The following is a 16,130-nucleotide window of genomic DNA, read 5'->3' as shown; positions in this document are numbered from 1 at the left end:
ATAAGGAACTGCGCTTCTTGTGAAAATCATAACTGAAGCAGCTTGGTTGCTCCTCTCTCACACACAATGAAATGATTCCCTTGTGAGGACCAGTTATATAATTCATAGCCAACATTAGTCTCTCTCTCTCTCTCTCTCTCTCTCTCTCTCTCTCTCTCAAACTTAAGTTTCATCAATATCTCCAGAACATGGAGTTTGTATCCTCTGCCTTGGATGAATTATGCATAACTGAACAAGGTAAAAGAGGGGGTAGGATGGGTCATCAGAGTCACAACAATGACGACGAATACGAGTCCATTAACCTCCACGCCGAGAGGAGGAGACGGCAGAAACTCAGTGAACGCCTCCTCATCCTACGTGCTTTGGTCCCAAACATTACAAATGCCAGTATTCTATTTATTTCATATCAAGTTTCATAATTAAGCCCTATACTTTTCTTTTTCTTTTTTTAATTCAAAGGTGGAGAGTAGAATCTAATTCTTGTTTCTTGTCCTGTCTCAGATGAACAAAGCAACTATTATTGAGGATGCCATCACTTATATCCACGAGCTGCAGAAGACTGTGAGCATGCTCAAAGACCAGCTTTTTGATATGGAAGCTTCAGAAGAAGAGGCACCGGAGCCGAAGAAAGAAGAAATTCAGGCTGCAGAAGAGATGAAGAAATTTGGGATTCAGGTTTGGACAACCAGCTAATAACTCTGCACATTTGATCTCTTTGAAACATGGGAGTTCTTCTACTTATATTTTAAATGTTGGTTGCTGGTGTTGGCAGGCAGGGGTCAATGTGACTCAGATAGATGGGAACAAACTTTGGGTAAAGGCAATCCTTGAGAAGAAAAGAGGTGGGTTCACTAAACTGATGGAGGCCATGACTGCCTTTGGCTTTGAACTCACTGATACCAGTGTCACTACCTCCAATGGAGCAATGCTTGTTTCATCTTGTGTCATGGTAAGTCACAGCATATCAGTTCCAAGAAACTCACAACACTATGAATATACTTTGATACAAAAGCACCACTTTACTGAATTGAGCACATTAAATTAATATCAATTCTAATGATTTTCAGGGATTCTACTGCGAAACGCTTGAAGTTGAGCAAACCAAGGAATTGATGCTAGAGATCATCAATAGCATATAGAGCAAATGGAAGCATCAGATATTCTATTCTATTTACCCTTGAAACTAACAGAGTTTTCTGTTTTCTGTTTTCTGTTTTCATGACTTGTTGATTTCAAGTCAGAGGTCAGATTGGAATTATTTACTATTTAGTCATTGTGTTTGGTAGCAAATGGTAATCCAGGACATCATTTATGCATCATCTTCATATATATTGTACTGATTAAAGAAATGGCAAACTGCTGGCCTTGAGACATTTGGTTAGGAACCAACAGAAGGGACAGATTGATCCCACTAAGGTGGTCAACAATCTGGTTGAGACATGAACTCAAAAGCAAACACCACAAGACAGCTAACCAATATTACAGGCTTAGTGACCAAGTAACTACTGAGACAATATAAAACCCCAAAATTTCCAATCCTCATCACTTTTTCTTTGAGGGAAATCACAAAACTTTGTCATTTGATTCCAAAACTTACACTCAGTTTTTTTTACAATCTTAACAGCTTCTATGAACATAACACCTTTTTTTTTCTTCTCAATATTGAAAAGCACAAAAACCAAAAACAAAAGAGGAGAAAATTATCTGTCAACTGAAAAGATCAATCCTTCATCTCTGGGCCTGAAATCCAATCTTCCTCCCACCATCATTCTTTGAGAAAATTCCTGCATTCCATGTTTGAATGTTTCAAATGTTAATTTTTTTGACCCCTTAATGCCAGAAAATTCCCAGAATGAATGGATTTAATCAAATAGCCAATTGACCTCTGTTTGGCTGCCAATAAAAGATTAAAAGGAGGGGAAAATTGAAAATTGACAGCTTTATAATTTCATCTCAAAGATCAGTACCAATCTATTTGAAACTGTAGAAAGAAGAGAGAGATAAAGATGTAATTTTTGAGTACCTTGAGCTTCAGGCTTACAGACAGGAGGGTCTTCAAAGAGAGACAGAGAAAGCTGCTTATGGGCAACACCAATGTCAAACAAAATTAGACCAGAAGATGGATCACTCACTGAAATTCCCTTCACTGGAAGCCAGAGAAAAAGCTCTTCTTGGATCAGACCCTCCAAGCCTCTTAGACCACCATAGCTGAGATTAGCTCTGACTATGTTCTCAAAGTAGACCCTGGTCTCAAACTTGGTCATGCATGAACAGTCTAGATGAACCTCCAGGCGACCCATCGGGTCAAGATTGTAAGACTTTACATTGTCAGGGAAGAGCCCAGCTGGAAGGCCTTGGCTTTGGAGGAGGTTGTGGAGGGATGAGGTGGCTGTGAGAGGAAGAAGAAGGAGGAGAGAGAGAGTGAGCAAAGATACGGGTGTCAGAGACATGGTGTGAAGGAAGGAAGGGACTTTCAAAGGACAGACAAAAGCTGAATGTCTGAGGTTTCAATAAGGGTTTTAATTTAAGGTTTCGTTTTGGGAAAGCTACTATGATGCTATCATAAAATAATTGATAATTAATATTATAATACAGGATTCCCAAAAATACGTACAATATTTATTTAATTTCCACAAATATCTAATGGTCGACCTCACCGATGTTGAATAAGTATATAAATCAAAAAACTGGTCAACCATTGGATCGAACTTAATTCGCTCAATAGACCATCTTGGGTCAGGCTACAATCCAAGCCTGGAGGGCTGGACCAATCTTAATAGTTAATACAAGGTCAGCCCAACCAATAAGATTGGGTTGGTTCAGTGTATCGAAAGCATGCCGGTTGGTTAAGATAGCGTCTGCTCCTTTATACTCAAGTTCAATCCCTCTTCTGATACATTAAAAACATTAGCGTAACGTTTAGAATTTTTGTTTTCATTGCCATCATGCTTTTAGATTATAAAATACAAAACAGAGTAACCCTTAAAGCTTTGGATTTATAAGTTAATTGGTAAAAAAAACCTACCAAAAAACAATATGTTCATCTTCTTAGGCTGCTTGCATAATGATACTTCGGTGCATTATTCTGGGTCATATATTTAAGGACGAAGATGTCGATGCATCAGGCGGCATAATCAAGTCCTAACCATCAAATCTGTTAGTATGAATGCTTTCCTTAAAGGATAATTATCATTGTAACTTCACGCACACATGCTTTCATTTGATCCATGCTAAGCTAATGGCACTCTCCTAAGTTTGCCTGCTGCTGATGATGCCTTAACTGCTGTCATTATCGCCTTAACAACAATATAATCCAAGGCATTAAGAAAAAGAAAGAGCCATTTAGAAAATTTTGTCCAACATAATTATTCATCCTTACAAACCAAGACTCTGTGACAGAGAAAGAAAACAAGTGTGCCCAAATAGTTGCCAAAAGCTCTTACAATCTTCAAGACAACTTGAATTTATGCAACAATAATGAATTTTCCTCATGCTCTCAACCCTGCCAATTCTGAGGCTGTTCAAGATAATGTCCTTGATAGGCATAAACAGATCCCCCATAGGAACTCTCTTCATCTCTTCTTTCTCCATATGGATTTGAGCTTCCAAAAAGATAATCTGCAGTTCCTTCCCATGGGTTGCCGTATCTTCCCTCCCCAGAAAACCCTTGACCAGTATCATTCCCTCTCTTAAAATCACGAGACAGGCAAGGCCAGTAGCCAAATAAACTCTCACAAATGTCCATGGCTTCCAATCCATAACCACTAGGAATTTGATGAGCTTGCTTCTCATATCCATGGCTTACAGACCCAAGATTGTGTTCATGGTCACTTCTCTTACTTTCTTCAACTTCCTCAACTTGATGATCAGGCTTTCCCTGGTCAGTGCTCTCTTGACTTGGCTGATCTTCCCTGCTCTCTTGGTGCTGCTTCTGCTCTTCTTCATGAGCCTGGATTGGTTGGCTTCCATTGATGGGTTTTGCTGCTTGCTCATTAATTTGCTCTTTATTACCACCCACTGGTGTGACAGACACAGATCCACCATGCAAAGGATAACAAGTTTCTTCTGAAGGTGAAAGGGGCTTGCCATACACTTGAGCAATATCAAACCCACCATCATAAGGTGTAGGATCATATTCTTCAAAATCAGGCACGTTAAACTCGGATACGGAGTAAGAGATCAAGAATTGAGTATCATAACTCTGCTCGTAAAACTTTGGGTTGTATTCAATGGATATTGGCTTGCTACAACAAGGAGAGGCAGAGTATGAATGAAAAGAATGAAAATATGGGGTTGGATCATACTCAAGGAAGTTTTGAAAGCTGGGTTCATAGCTAGAATAAGATATTGTTGGCCCTTGATCTAGTTGAACTGGAGCAGAAAGATCATCAGAATAAGGGGTTAAATAATACTCACCATGATCATCAGTCTCGTAGTAGCTGGAGCTGTAGAATGCCATTAAGATTTGGCAAATACTTGTGGAATGAGAGAAAGGAAACTACACTGAGAATTCAACAAAATTTCTGCATAATAAGTGAACCGAAAACTATATCTTTCTATCTTGTTATTATATTCACATACACACAAATCTTATCCAATTGGGAATAAAATGCGTGAGCAAGCAATTCATGTGCAAGAAAAAGGGTAAGGTGGGTGCACTAATTATTGTCAATAAGCATTAAGAAACTGGGAGATATCAGCATTTAGATAAATGGCTCCATGGCCATATGATTAGAGAAGATTACCTTTCGCCAGAAAGTGATTGAGATGTGACTGAAAAAGGAATCTTGAGAAATTTCGCTTGAAAGAGATGATCTTTTTTCAATCACTTTAGTATTTTTTGGTTGCACAGTTTTTCTTTGTTTTGCTTGGGAAGATGGCAAGTGCACATGTGTGGTTGTTGGCTTGTCAATATCATGGTCCCACTAAAAGAAATGTGGCACATCCCATCATCACTTTCGACCCTTGGATCATGCCATAATTTCCACAACAGTTAATAAGGGAAGAACTTTTGATTCAATTTTTAGCTTTAGTGCCATTCCAAATTAGATGATGACTTAAACACCATGTGTCTTGACGGTTACAGTATCATTCGTGTTCTTAATTTGAAAGATATAATATAGATGAACGATAAGATTAATGTCACAATCATACTAAAGTATTTTTCGTTGCCCAATCATAAAATTAATTAATTTTTTATAAATTACTATAGAGTGTTGCTATTTGATACACCCCTCGAGAAGAATGCAAGGGTTTTTTTTTTTTTTTACTGAAATGGATGGACTCTAATTAAACTCATATTAAGAGTGAATTTCTTGATTAAAAAGTGACACACGTATTTATCGCACTAATTACAGGTACAAGAACATGGCCTAGACCAAAGGCCCAATTTTAAAAAGAATTTAAATCACATGACCATACAGTGACAGATGGCCCAATGAAAAATATCAAAAGGCCCAGCTCATTTTAATACTTGGATCAGAAAATAAAGGAAAAGAAAACCAAAAAAGGCCCAACTCATTTTTGGGTTGAAAAAAGTATTGTCTTATGGTTTTTCTCTCCAAGTAAGAAGAGTTGACTTAATAATAAAATCTGAGAGGATCTTTTGTGAAGGAAACAAGTTAAGAAGTATCAATCAAATCAAGCCTGCCCTTTACGTATTTCCTACTTAATTTTCTGAGTACTTACAAGATTATTAGGTGCATATTACATCACTAAAATTGTCGAATCCCAGTTGAAGAAAATCAGGAAAAGGCCTAATAACTTGAGTATCTTTAAGTAAACAAAATCTGAGTGAGACTAATTAAGGCATCATGTGTATATGATATTGCAAAAACAAGCCCTCTTATTTTATGATTAATACTTGAGCAAATCTTATAAACAATAGCAGTTCAACAAACAACTTGTTTATTTTATGCACACACAGCTAAACCTTTGTTTATACGTTTGCGCTGTTTCATTTTTTTCCTAATTAACATATGTGTATTAGAGGGGGATTCGAACACACACAACCTCGGGTGTAAAGGGAGGGAACTGCTTTTAACCGCTTGAGCTACAAGACCCTCATAATTTTGATGGAGTTCAATTCTTGGACGAAAGCATTATTGACTTAATTAAACTGGCAACATAAATGACAATATTGTCTCATCTTGCTTCCCATGCTTAATTGTCTCTTAGCTAGCACAGATAGTACAAAAAGCTGTTGTATGTGACCCTTCTTGTCCTTGATATATATATATATATATATGCAGGGACAGGGAGGGCAAGTTACTTAACCATCCAACTTGTTCCTCCTCACCAGCTACAGAAGCTGCAACTTTAGAGCAAACCTAATCTTGAAGAACTCATGACCGTCAGCTCTCTCTTAAGGGTCACGCCTGTGATGTGGGTTAAGCATTTTATTATACCCTAAAACACAAACTTAGATTTGAGAAGCAGCCAAATGACCTCAGATAAAGGACAAGAAACAGGAGAGAAGAACAAGTATATGGTTTTGTTTTTTTCTGGAGAAAAAAAGAAGAGAAATTTCTAGTCGATAAATTGTGTCAAAATAATTTGTTTAGTAATTATGAGATTAGAGAAAGAAACAGAAAGAGTTGGTCCAACCCATCTCTCAACTCCATTTTACCAACATCAAATCAAACCCCTACCAAATTAATTCCTCTCTTTAAGTCCAAGTCCTTTGATCAATTACAGTTAACTTGACTAATTGTATTCAGAGAAAGTGTTTCTCTGTGTGATGTACATGTGTGATATCATACGTGGGACCCACATTTTCATACCAGCTCTGTGAATTTAGTATGATTATTTAGTTTGGTGAATTTAAATAATTACTTTGATATTTAGGGATGTGTTAATTAAATGCATTTATATATATATATATATATATATATATATATCTATATATATAAAGCAAAAGGTAGAGAATGGTGAAACATTCAAAATACCAGAAAATGCCCTTAGTTAATGCAAATATTAAGAATTGAAATTATTAATTAAATGAGGATAATATGGTAAATTCACACTTTTTTATATTTAAAAAAATTAAAATTAAAAGAAAAATCAGATAATGGCCTATTTTTATGGAACACAACTACCCATTATCTTTTTTAATTTTAAAATAAATTTTAATTTTTTTTAAAAAAGAGCCTCTCGCAGGCGCGGAAGCGCGTGCGGAGAGGCTAGTATATATAAAGCAAAAGGAAGAGAATGGTGAAACATTCAAAATACCAGAAAATGCCCTTGGTTAATGCAAATATTAAAAATTGAAATTATTAATTAAATGAGGATAATATGGTAAATTCACACTTTTTCATATTTAAAAAAATAAAAATAAAAGAAAAATCAAATAATTGATCCTATTTTTATGGAACACAATTACCCATTCTCTTTTTTAATTCTAAAATAAATTTAAAAAGTTCTGAAAAAAGCCTCTCGCAAGCGCGGAAGCGCGTGCGGAGAGGCTAGTATATATATATATATATATATTGTGATTAGAGAAACCTAGGACACATTATGTAAAATGATGAGCTCTACTCTACATTGACATTATACCTAAACCTAATTAAAGATAAGCCAACTCTAAATGCTTTTAATACAAAGAAATTAAATAATTAAGGGCCCTAATTAAAGACAAAGAGCATGATGAATAAAAGATACTGGAGGATTTGCGTGAAGAGCATGAGACAAGGGCATGACCCATATTTCAATGGATGTTCCTAAACGTTAACCCACATTTTAATTAAGATGTTTTTTTTTTTCTTTTTCATAATTAAATAAAAAGGGTTTATGAGATGTGGGGCCCAATGATGGATGACTAAAGGAATGTTTGCATCTAACATGGGACAATCATCCATGTCAAGTTGTCAACCTCACACACACACACTCCAAGGAGAGGGGCCAAGGAGGGAAGACCAATTTGGTGACGTTTCATATTTAGGTCAACAAAGCCAATGATTAATGACTTGTCGTTCTTTGGAATTTAGGAGAGCCTGTTCTCTTTGGTGGAAAATGCATTAGAAATTAATTGAATTAGACTCTGTAAGTCAATCTCGCTTTAAAAGAGAGAGATGGCCATGGAGGGGGGGAACAAAACCTCATTTAGAATAGGATCACATTTTGGATCATGCAAGAGAGAGAGAGAGAGAGAGAGTAGGTGAGGACTAATAAAAAAGATTAATTAAACAAGTAGACATTAATTAACTAAACAGCTACTCAATCCAGATGATAAAATAACAAGTAGGAGGACTGCACCAAAAAAAGCAAGGTTTAGAGCTTTTAATTTGCACTTTAATCATTCTTCCATTGAACATGCCTTATCCCCACATCTTCAATACAATATTGCTTACTAAGAAAACATATATAATTAATGTATTGTGTTTGTGTTGTACCTGCCTTCAAACCATTAGTCGTTGCCTTTGCTTTTCGTTTCATATATTTGTATGTCTGCACGTTATTATCGTGCGGATACTATTATAAATAAACAAAAAAAACATAAAGAGGTAGTAAAAAATATATATATATGTACACAATTGAATTTATTATTAGAATATTGGACTGCTCTCAGCTGAATATGGTGCGTGTTTAGTTATTAGTTTGGGGTGGTTGACTAAGGATAGATAGCTAAGCAAACACGTTTGATTTATAAAAACAAATGGTCCACTCCCTTAGATTGGAGTCAAATTACTTCACTTATGGTCAACTGGTAGCCACACACACTCGTTTTCTTTTATTCTTTCAACTATTTCTCATTTTTGCCATCTTCTTCTTGTGTTTGTTTTTCTTCTCCTCCATGTTTTTCATTGGGCATGCCACGTGATCCCATGGTACTATTCTAGAGTCTCTACACATGTGATTTTTTATTATATATATAAAATTTTTACTTTTAATTTTCGTGCACACCTCAAGATGAGCTCAGCATGACAACATCGTATAATTGCCTATATGAAATAATAATTGTATGTGTATATTAGAATTGGGCAAGGATTAAGGGCGTATTATGATTTATAATAAACATATAAAACAGATGAATAAGTGCTAATGGACCATATAGAATAAGTGCTTTGTTTTTTTTTTTAATCTTTAAGATAACCCTAAAAATGCCTACGCGCCTTATCCTAGTTAGGGATCGTGAAGCATTATACAAAACTTAATTTTAACTAACTAATATTAATCTCTTATAATTAAGAACACACGATTTGGGGTGTGGTAGAGAATAGAGAGAGAGAGAGAGAGAGAGAGAGAGTCGCAGGGCATGACATGAGCATGAGGGTCCAAAGTGGTCATTTTCTAGAGGAAGGGAAGGAACATTTCTGAATGCAAAAGAATACAAGAAGAAAATCCAAGAGTTGGAATTGGATGGCTGTGACCTAATTTCCTTTTCTTTATCATTTAGTGGAACGTGTCTTCCCCTCAACTGCAAACTGACTCTCTTCTCTCTCTTAACCCATTAAGCCAAATCTCTAAAACTAAAAACTGAAATCTATTTGAAATTGTTTTCACTTTCAAGTTTTGTGTTTTCACTTTTGTTACTCCTCCCTCCAATTCTCACTCTCATTTTCCTCTATACTCTAAAAAAAAATGAAATGATTATCAAACGGTTCCAAATAAGAGAACTAAATAAAAAAATAACTATAGAAAAATAGTTTTTGAAATTAGAGATACATAAAAATATGAAGTCTGCAAGCAGCATTACCAGTTGAATATATGCTTTAAAAAAATAGTTTAATTTATTCTGTGGAAACACTATGCTTATTTTCTTATTCATTTTTTTCCTGGGTACAAATGTGAAGGAATACCACGTTTTGGATTTGAATTACACAACTTGTCTTTTCATTATTTATTTTTAAAAAGTGTATACCACCCATGTCAGCATCTGGCTCCCACAAGGCGGTGGGTGCAGATTCGCTGTGGAAAACCGCACGATTTGGTTATTAAAATTGACGGCTGTGATTAGACGGCAGGTGGGGGAGATGGCTACGTGTCAGCCACCCTAAATGATTTGAAGGAAAACCCCTTCTCCCAGTGTCGTTCTCAATCTCAAGTCTCACCCTTTGACTCACTTTGCACAAGCTCAGCCAGCCAAGCTCTACAGAGGACCCACTTGTCCACGCACGCGCGCCTGCTCTCCTGGGTCCCAGGTTGACCCATCTTAGCTTGCCAAATCATGATGCTTAACTAGTTAATTTAAAGTAAAGGGCAAAGAATGGTAAAACATTCAAAATACCAGAAAATGCCCTAATTAATGTAAATATTAAGAATTAAAATTATTAATTAAATGAGGATAATATGGAAAATTTACACTTTTACATATTAAAAAAATTTAAAATTAAAAGAAAAATCAGATAATGGATTCTCTTTTTATGGAACACAACTACCCATTATCTTTTTTAATTCTAAAATAATTTTAAATTTCTTAAAAAAAGCCTCTCGCAGGCGCGGAAGCACGTGCTGAGAGTCTAGTTAATTACTAATTATTTAAATCAAGCTCTCACACACACTACACGGATGCTATGACACAAACCCAGAATCTTACCTGAAGAAATAAATAGTCCAAACCACTACACTGGGTCCTTTGCTTTTCCGAATGGTTTTAAGATGTAGTTATTATTTATTTTGCGAGAAGATTGAGTTGAAATATAACCAATTACATCAAATATTGACGATTTTAGCAGTCAACACAGATTTGGATGGAAATAGAAGTCAATATTAGGTAGTGGTCCATTGTATTAAAATGTACCATCGAATTGCAAAAGAATAAAAATAAAATAAGAATTAGGCTGTGGTCCATTATAAAATGTAATTTTTTTTAATAAAAAAAAAACAGTGAAGCTATCTTATCTGTATACACTAGTTTGTATGATTAATTTTACACGTTTGTCGACGCTGACAAAGTTGTTAGGAAGGAACTAGGATCAGCTGAATGAATCACTGTCAAAATAGATTTGCTTCTTTACATTACTATACTAAGGAAAGCAGCTGCAGAAACTCATGGATCTGACCTAACATCCCTTTTGAATTTTAATTCAATATAATAAAGTCAACCATTTTCTTAATGTTTTCGTGCAGAATTTTTAGAATGTACATCCAACGATGTCCACAGCTTTTTGAACAAGTTGTGACTAGTGAGCAAATGTTCAAGATATAGGGGCTGTAAAAGTTTGTGTTTTTGGTTAGTTGAGAATGATATCAAAATTGAAGCAACCGATAATCGTACCTGCAACTTTGCACTAATAATTGACCGCCACCGGGAATATTCATTCTGTGTGGTCCTTATGAGTTTTTCTTCTTTAATTACTAGAAGATGTGGGGGATTCGAACTTGAGTACAATGGGTCGAACACAGTGCTCTACACCGACGCTTGTGAGTTTTAGCCTAAAAGGTAAGTGCTTGCTTCTACTTGACGCTCTGCTGCAAGTTAAGAGGATCCAAATTCGGAAATATCGATCAGACTTCGTTGTGGAAAAATTGAGCAGCAGATTAATCAATTCATTGTCAAGTCAACTGCGCTTACCCACAACTTGCTGACTTTACTGAAGGATGGGCTTAGAGCCATCTTCTTCCTTAAATTCCAAGTCCCAAACTTCTTGGGTTGAAATTCTTATCCTCTTTTGATCTTTGTGGTGATCAGAATTTTTTTTTTTTTTTTTTGTTGCTTCTTCTGACTCAAGTGTTTGAACATATAATTAAATCCATTTGGTTTGGATGTGTCAATTACAAAGGTCAAATGGCAATTAGAAAATGAAGATGATAATAGTGAGGTGCTGGGATATCAGAAAATCTCAGAAGACAGAAGCGTAACCCACAATCATCATATACGTGGTCCATGTAGTCCCCCATGGCCATGGGTCCTAAAATCTTAAGATTTATTCTGGGGCTTGGACTTATGAATTGTTATAATTCTAAAACTCACAACAAGTTTCAGCCGTCGGATTTCAACAAATACAATGAAGAAGTTGCAAATTATTCGTCCAAAACAGTGAGGTGTCAGTCAGATCAAACACCATCATCATCATCCCTTTATTCGTAAGGAAGAAGAATTTTTCCACACAGACATCATAAACAATAGAATAAAATAACTATATATAAACCGAAAAGCAAGAGAGAAGGCATAAAAATATGGATAAACCAAGAATAATAATAATAATAATACTAAGACAAAATACTAAGCAATTTCAAAGCTAAAAGAAAATTCGATTCAGAATGCTCTCTCTCATTTGTCCAATCATCTCCCTTCAACCAAAAAAGAAAAAGAAAAAGAAATGTCAACCGGATTCCCGTAAATAATTTCCAACTTCTGTCCGTACCCCTAACCGTTTGATATATAAATTGCAACTCTGCAAAGCTCACAACAAAACCATAATATATTTCATATTTGCTAATAGCTATAGCCTCTCTCTCTATCTCTCTCTTATGTGCTCCAACGTGAGAGTCAAAAATTCACAAGGAAGCAAGTTAAGCTAAAGATATATAATATAACTTTTGAGCTTAATAATATCATGGCGGAGGAGTTTCAGGCCGGGATTTGTGGCAGCAGCTGGTGGAACACATCGAGACACGCGCTGGTGGCGTCGCCGTGTTCTGTGGGGTTTAATGAGCATATAGGGAGCTTTGGCTGCCCAAACGACATGGTGGACATCAAGGCATCAAGGTCTTCTTGTGGTGAGATTAATAACTCGGTTTCTGATCATGATGATGATCATCAGCATACTGATTCTGGTAGTGTTCTGATTGATTCCACCTTGCAAATGATAGGTTTTGATCATTCATCTTCCTCGTCGTCAACACCCTCAGATTTGAACCAAGCTTTGCTCCTGTAAGTTCAATTTCAATTCTCTAGCTATCATAGTTAAAATTCATGCATGAAGATTCAATACCCTTAATTAATTTGCTGTGTTCATTACTTCAGAAAATGAAGTCAATATGTTGAACTCTAATGATATTGGGAAAGTGAATTAATATGAATTAGGTTTTTGTTTTTTCATTGCAGAAGTCGTAGTGGTGGTGGAAGAGCTGAGAGCAATTTTCATAACTCCATGCTCCAAGAAGGTGTAGGTGCTGATGAAGATTCGTCATCTCTAATAGATGGTTTCAAGCCCATGAGTCAAGATTTTTCTTTGGACCAATTAGGCTCATCATCTTCTTCTGGCTTTCCCATAACTTCATCATCCTCAGCTGCTAATTCCTATGGCTTCCCCTCAACATTGTTTCAAAGTCTATTTGATTCTGAAGTATCCCAAGCCCAACCCCAACAATCACTTTTCAACAATAATCACTTTTCAAATGACTTATTGTTACCTCCTTCTCCTACTAGTTCTTGTTGGCCACCCAGATACTCTCCTAGCAGCTGCCTAAGGCCCTCAGGAGTATCACTGCCAAAGCAATTACAACCTGGTGGTGGCGGCGGCGGGGGCGGCTTGCACTTTTCCAATAATATTAACACACCCTTCTGGAACACCCCAGCCGCCACCGCTCTAAATCATGGCAATAGTATTCGATCTAGTAATGGTCTTTTTTCCTCCTCACAACAATCACAATATACAGCACCTGCCTCTTCAGCACTAGTTCATGAACACAAACCTAATTCCCACAACTTTACTACCAAGGTAATTAATTAAATTTTTAGTATTTATTAGCATATATATATATATATATATATATATATATATATATATATATATATATATGTGTGTGTGTGTATGTATGTATATAGCTAGGTAGGTTATGATTTAAGGGTTTGAGGGTAATGATTTGGATGTTGAAATTTCAGGGCAATACTAATGAGGATGTTCAAGACTCAAGCTCGGTTGTAAAGAAAAGTGGGAGCAGCATGAGCAGCTGTGAACCTGTATTCAAAAGAGCTCGAATTGAAACACCTTCACCCTTACCGACTTTTAAGGTACGACACATCCAATCAAGCATTTGGCAGCAGCCATCGATCGAGGAGCTTGCTTTCTCTTTGCCAAAGTGATTTTTGATGTTTCCTTTTTTATTTAATTAAAGGTTCTTTTTCTTTTTTTTCCTGTTGATTAGGTTCGGAAAGAGAAGCTCGGGGACCGGATTACTGCTCTCCAGCAATTGGTTTCGCCTTTCGGAAAGGTGAAGTTTTGGAGTTTTGTTTCTCTACTTTTTCAAGAACTAACTTTACTAATTTGTAAAATATCAAAGGAATTATTCAAACTTACCTTCATTCCTTTTTGTTGTCTTTTTTCTTTTCCAGACTGATACAGCTTCTGTCCTTCACGAAGCTATTGAGTACATCAAATTCCTCCACGAACAAGTCAGTGTATGTTCCTTTAGTATCTTCCTCTTCTTTTCTTTTTTTTTTTCCTTTTTTGTAAACCCTAGTTTTGGAGGCTGATCTTAATTACGATTGCTAGCTAGTCGTTGAACGTTTTGTTTAATTCATGTAATTTCAGGTTTTAAGCACTCCATATATGAAAAATGGAGCCCCCATGCAACACCAACAGGGTAGTGATCATAAAACGAAGGAGGCAGAAGGAGCAAAACACGATCTAAAAAGCCGAGGACTGTGCTTGGTTCCGATTTCAAGCACCTTCCCGGTTGCTAATGAGACCACTGATTTTTGGACACCAACATTTGGAGCAACTTTCAGGTGATCAATCCATCCATCACAAGAGAAGAGGGAGAACCAAGCTTAGGCCCAAGGGTGCCTATGTTATCTACCAATAATATTTTAATGGAACTGGTTTTCTACAAGCCAGAACTAATATCCATGTAGGCTAGCAAGTGATTAATTAGTGACCATTAATGAAATTATTATGTAAAAACCCAATATTACTATTAATTATTAGTTATAGAGGGGGATTGGGAACAGGAACAGGTGCTAAATTTAGCGGAAGTCGACATTAGTTTAGGAAGAGTTGTTATTTGTTGTTGTTGTTGTTGTTGTTGTTGACAATAGCTGAATTTAGCAGATGGGGGGATAAAGAGCTGCCTTTTGTTCCTGTTTATGTAATGCTGTCAGGGGTGGCACCACCCAACCACCGCCTTTTATCATCTCAGAGAAGAAAAAACAGATAAATAAAAGCGATTTTAAATTGTATTTGATTTGTTTATATAATTTATGTTGTTCAAGAATCAAGAACAGAGAAAAGAGAAAGATGAGTGAGTGGAGCTTATTTCATTGGCGTTTTAACTTTTTTCATTTGTTTATTATATGTTTGGAATGTAGTAGTGGGAAGTCAGAGGGCGGCCCACTGTTCCTGCTTTTAGGGTTTCTGGTCACGACTCATGTGAGAGATAGCGAGAGAGACAGAAAGAGATGTGCATGCGCGAGTGCGTGTATTTGCGCGTGAAAAACCATCAACAATTAACTATAATATATATCTATCGCGCTTCAGTTGCGAGATAGAAGGAGCCGGACGGCCACACTTATGCTGATTGTCGGGCGACCGGCTCTATCTATCTCGCATATGTTTTATTCTTTCCTAAAGAATGACCACATAATTCTAATTAAAGTGCATCTTAATAAGAGTAGTACGTAGCTCTATGTGCTAATTAATTTCAAGGCAATAGACTCAACTCATAGATGCATGTATATATTTGTAATGAGAAAAATATTAATCTCTCGTCAATAAGATGCGAATCAGAGTCATTTATCAAGTTAATCGTTGAATAAATGTGTTGCCAAGATTTACTATCTAACAATATGTCACTTGGGATTGCATCTCCCATCTTCGAAGGCGACTATGTTGTGGTGCTTGTAGCCGTAAAGCAAGCAGGATAGGATTATTTAAACGTTGGTATCATTGTTGAAGATGTAAAGCATCTTTAGAAACAGATTCCTAGCTCTCCTTTTCAATTTACTCATAGGAAAGCAAATGGTGTTGCACACCGACTTGCTCGATTAGGTCTGCATAATATAGACATCTTTATTTGGTTTGAGGTGCCCCGGATCTTATTTAGGACGCCCTATTATGTGATTTGTTGAGTCGGGATCAAGCGTGTTGTACCCCTATTGTAATTCTACGTTTTATCAATAAAATTTCCCTCGTTCTAGTGAGGTTCCCACAAACAAAAAAACAAAAAAAAGTCAGATGACATAAACAAATTATGAGAAACAAAAGAACATTCACTTATATTTTGTGATGATTATCTCCAACTTCTAC

General features: G+C 36.2%; 4 protein-coding genes across 6 annotated transcripts; 2 read left to right on the top strand and 2 right to left on the bottom strand.

Moving 5' to 3' along the window:
- Nucleotides 1-1,316, top strand: LOC110752878 (transcription factor DYT1-like). The gene is made up of 4 exons (XM_021953638.2): nt 1-383; nt 502-675; nt 773-949; nt 1,068-1,316. Exons 1-4 carry the CDS (start codon nt 189-191, stop codon nt 1,137-1,139), a joined length of 618 nt encoding a protein of 205 aa, XP_021809330.2. The 5' UTR covers nt 1-188; the 3' UTR covers nt 1,140-1,316.
- Nucleotides 1,317-1,516: 200 nt separating this feature from the next.
- On the bottom strand, nt 1,517-2,581 carry LOC110752880 (uncharacterized). Its single transcript, XM_021953639.2, has 2 exons — nt 2,024-2,581; nt 1,517-1,784 (listed from the first exon to the last, which is right to left on the bottom strand). Exons 1-2 carry the CDS (start codon nt 2,448-2,450, stop codon nt 1,729-1,731), a joined length of 483 nt encoding a protein of 160 aa, XP_021809331.1. The 5' UTR covers nt 2,451-2,581; the 3' UTR covers nt 1,517-1,728.
- A 740-nt stretch (nt 2,582-3,321) lies between these two features.
- On the bottom strand, nt 3,322-4,870 carry LOC110752895 (uncharacterized). Its single transcript, XM_021953653.2, has 2 exons — nt 4,746-4,870; nt 3,322-4,503 (listed from the first exon to the last, which is right to left on the bottom strand). The coding sequence occupies exon 2, from the start codon at nt 4,457-4,459 to the stop codon at nt 3,497-3,499; it is 963 nt and encodes a 320-aa protein (XP_021809345.2). The 5' UTR covers nt 4,460-4,503; nt 4,746-4,870; the 3' UTR covers nt 3,322-3,496.
- A 7,342-nt stretch (nt 4,871-12,212) lies between these two features.
- On the top strand, nt 12,213-15,064 carry LOC110752873 (transcription factor bHLH112). 3 transcript variants are annotated; one of them, XM_021953631.2, is made up of 7 exons: nt 12,225-12,660; nt 12,754-12,814; nt 12,989-13,604; nt 13,769-13,897; nt 14,032-14,097; nt 14,219-14,284; nt 14,418-15,064. In XM_021953631.2, exons 1-7 carry the CDS (start codon nt 12,498-12,500, stop codon nt 14,616-14,618), a joined length of 1,302 nt encoding a protein of 433 aa, XP_021809323.1. In that variant the 5' UTR covers nt 12,225-12,497; the 3' UTR covers nt 14,619-15,064. The 3 variants fall into 3 exon arrangements, with proteins under 3 accessions (XP_088107445.1, XP_021809322.1, XP_021809323.1); XM_088251319.1 differs by having other exon boundaries at nt 12,213-12,814; nt 14,219-14,278; XM_021953630.2 differs by having other exon boundaries at nt 12,220-12,814.
- The last annotated feature ends 1,066 nt before the right edge of the window (nt 15,065-16,130 follow it).

This window comes from Prunus avium, chromosome 4 (genome assembly GCF_965620075.1).
Source record: "Prunus avium chromosome 4, drPruAviu1.hap1.1, whole genome shotgun sequence".
NCBI lineage: Eukaryota > Viridiplantae > Streptophyta > Magnoliopsida > Rosales > Rosaceae > Prunus > Prunus avium.
The sequence above is the reverse complement of the archived record's forward strand: the minus strand, read 5'-3'. Positions and strand labels throughout refer to the sequence as shown.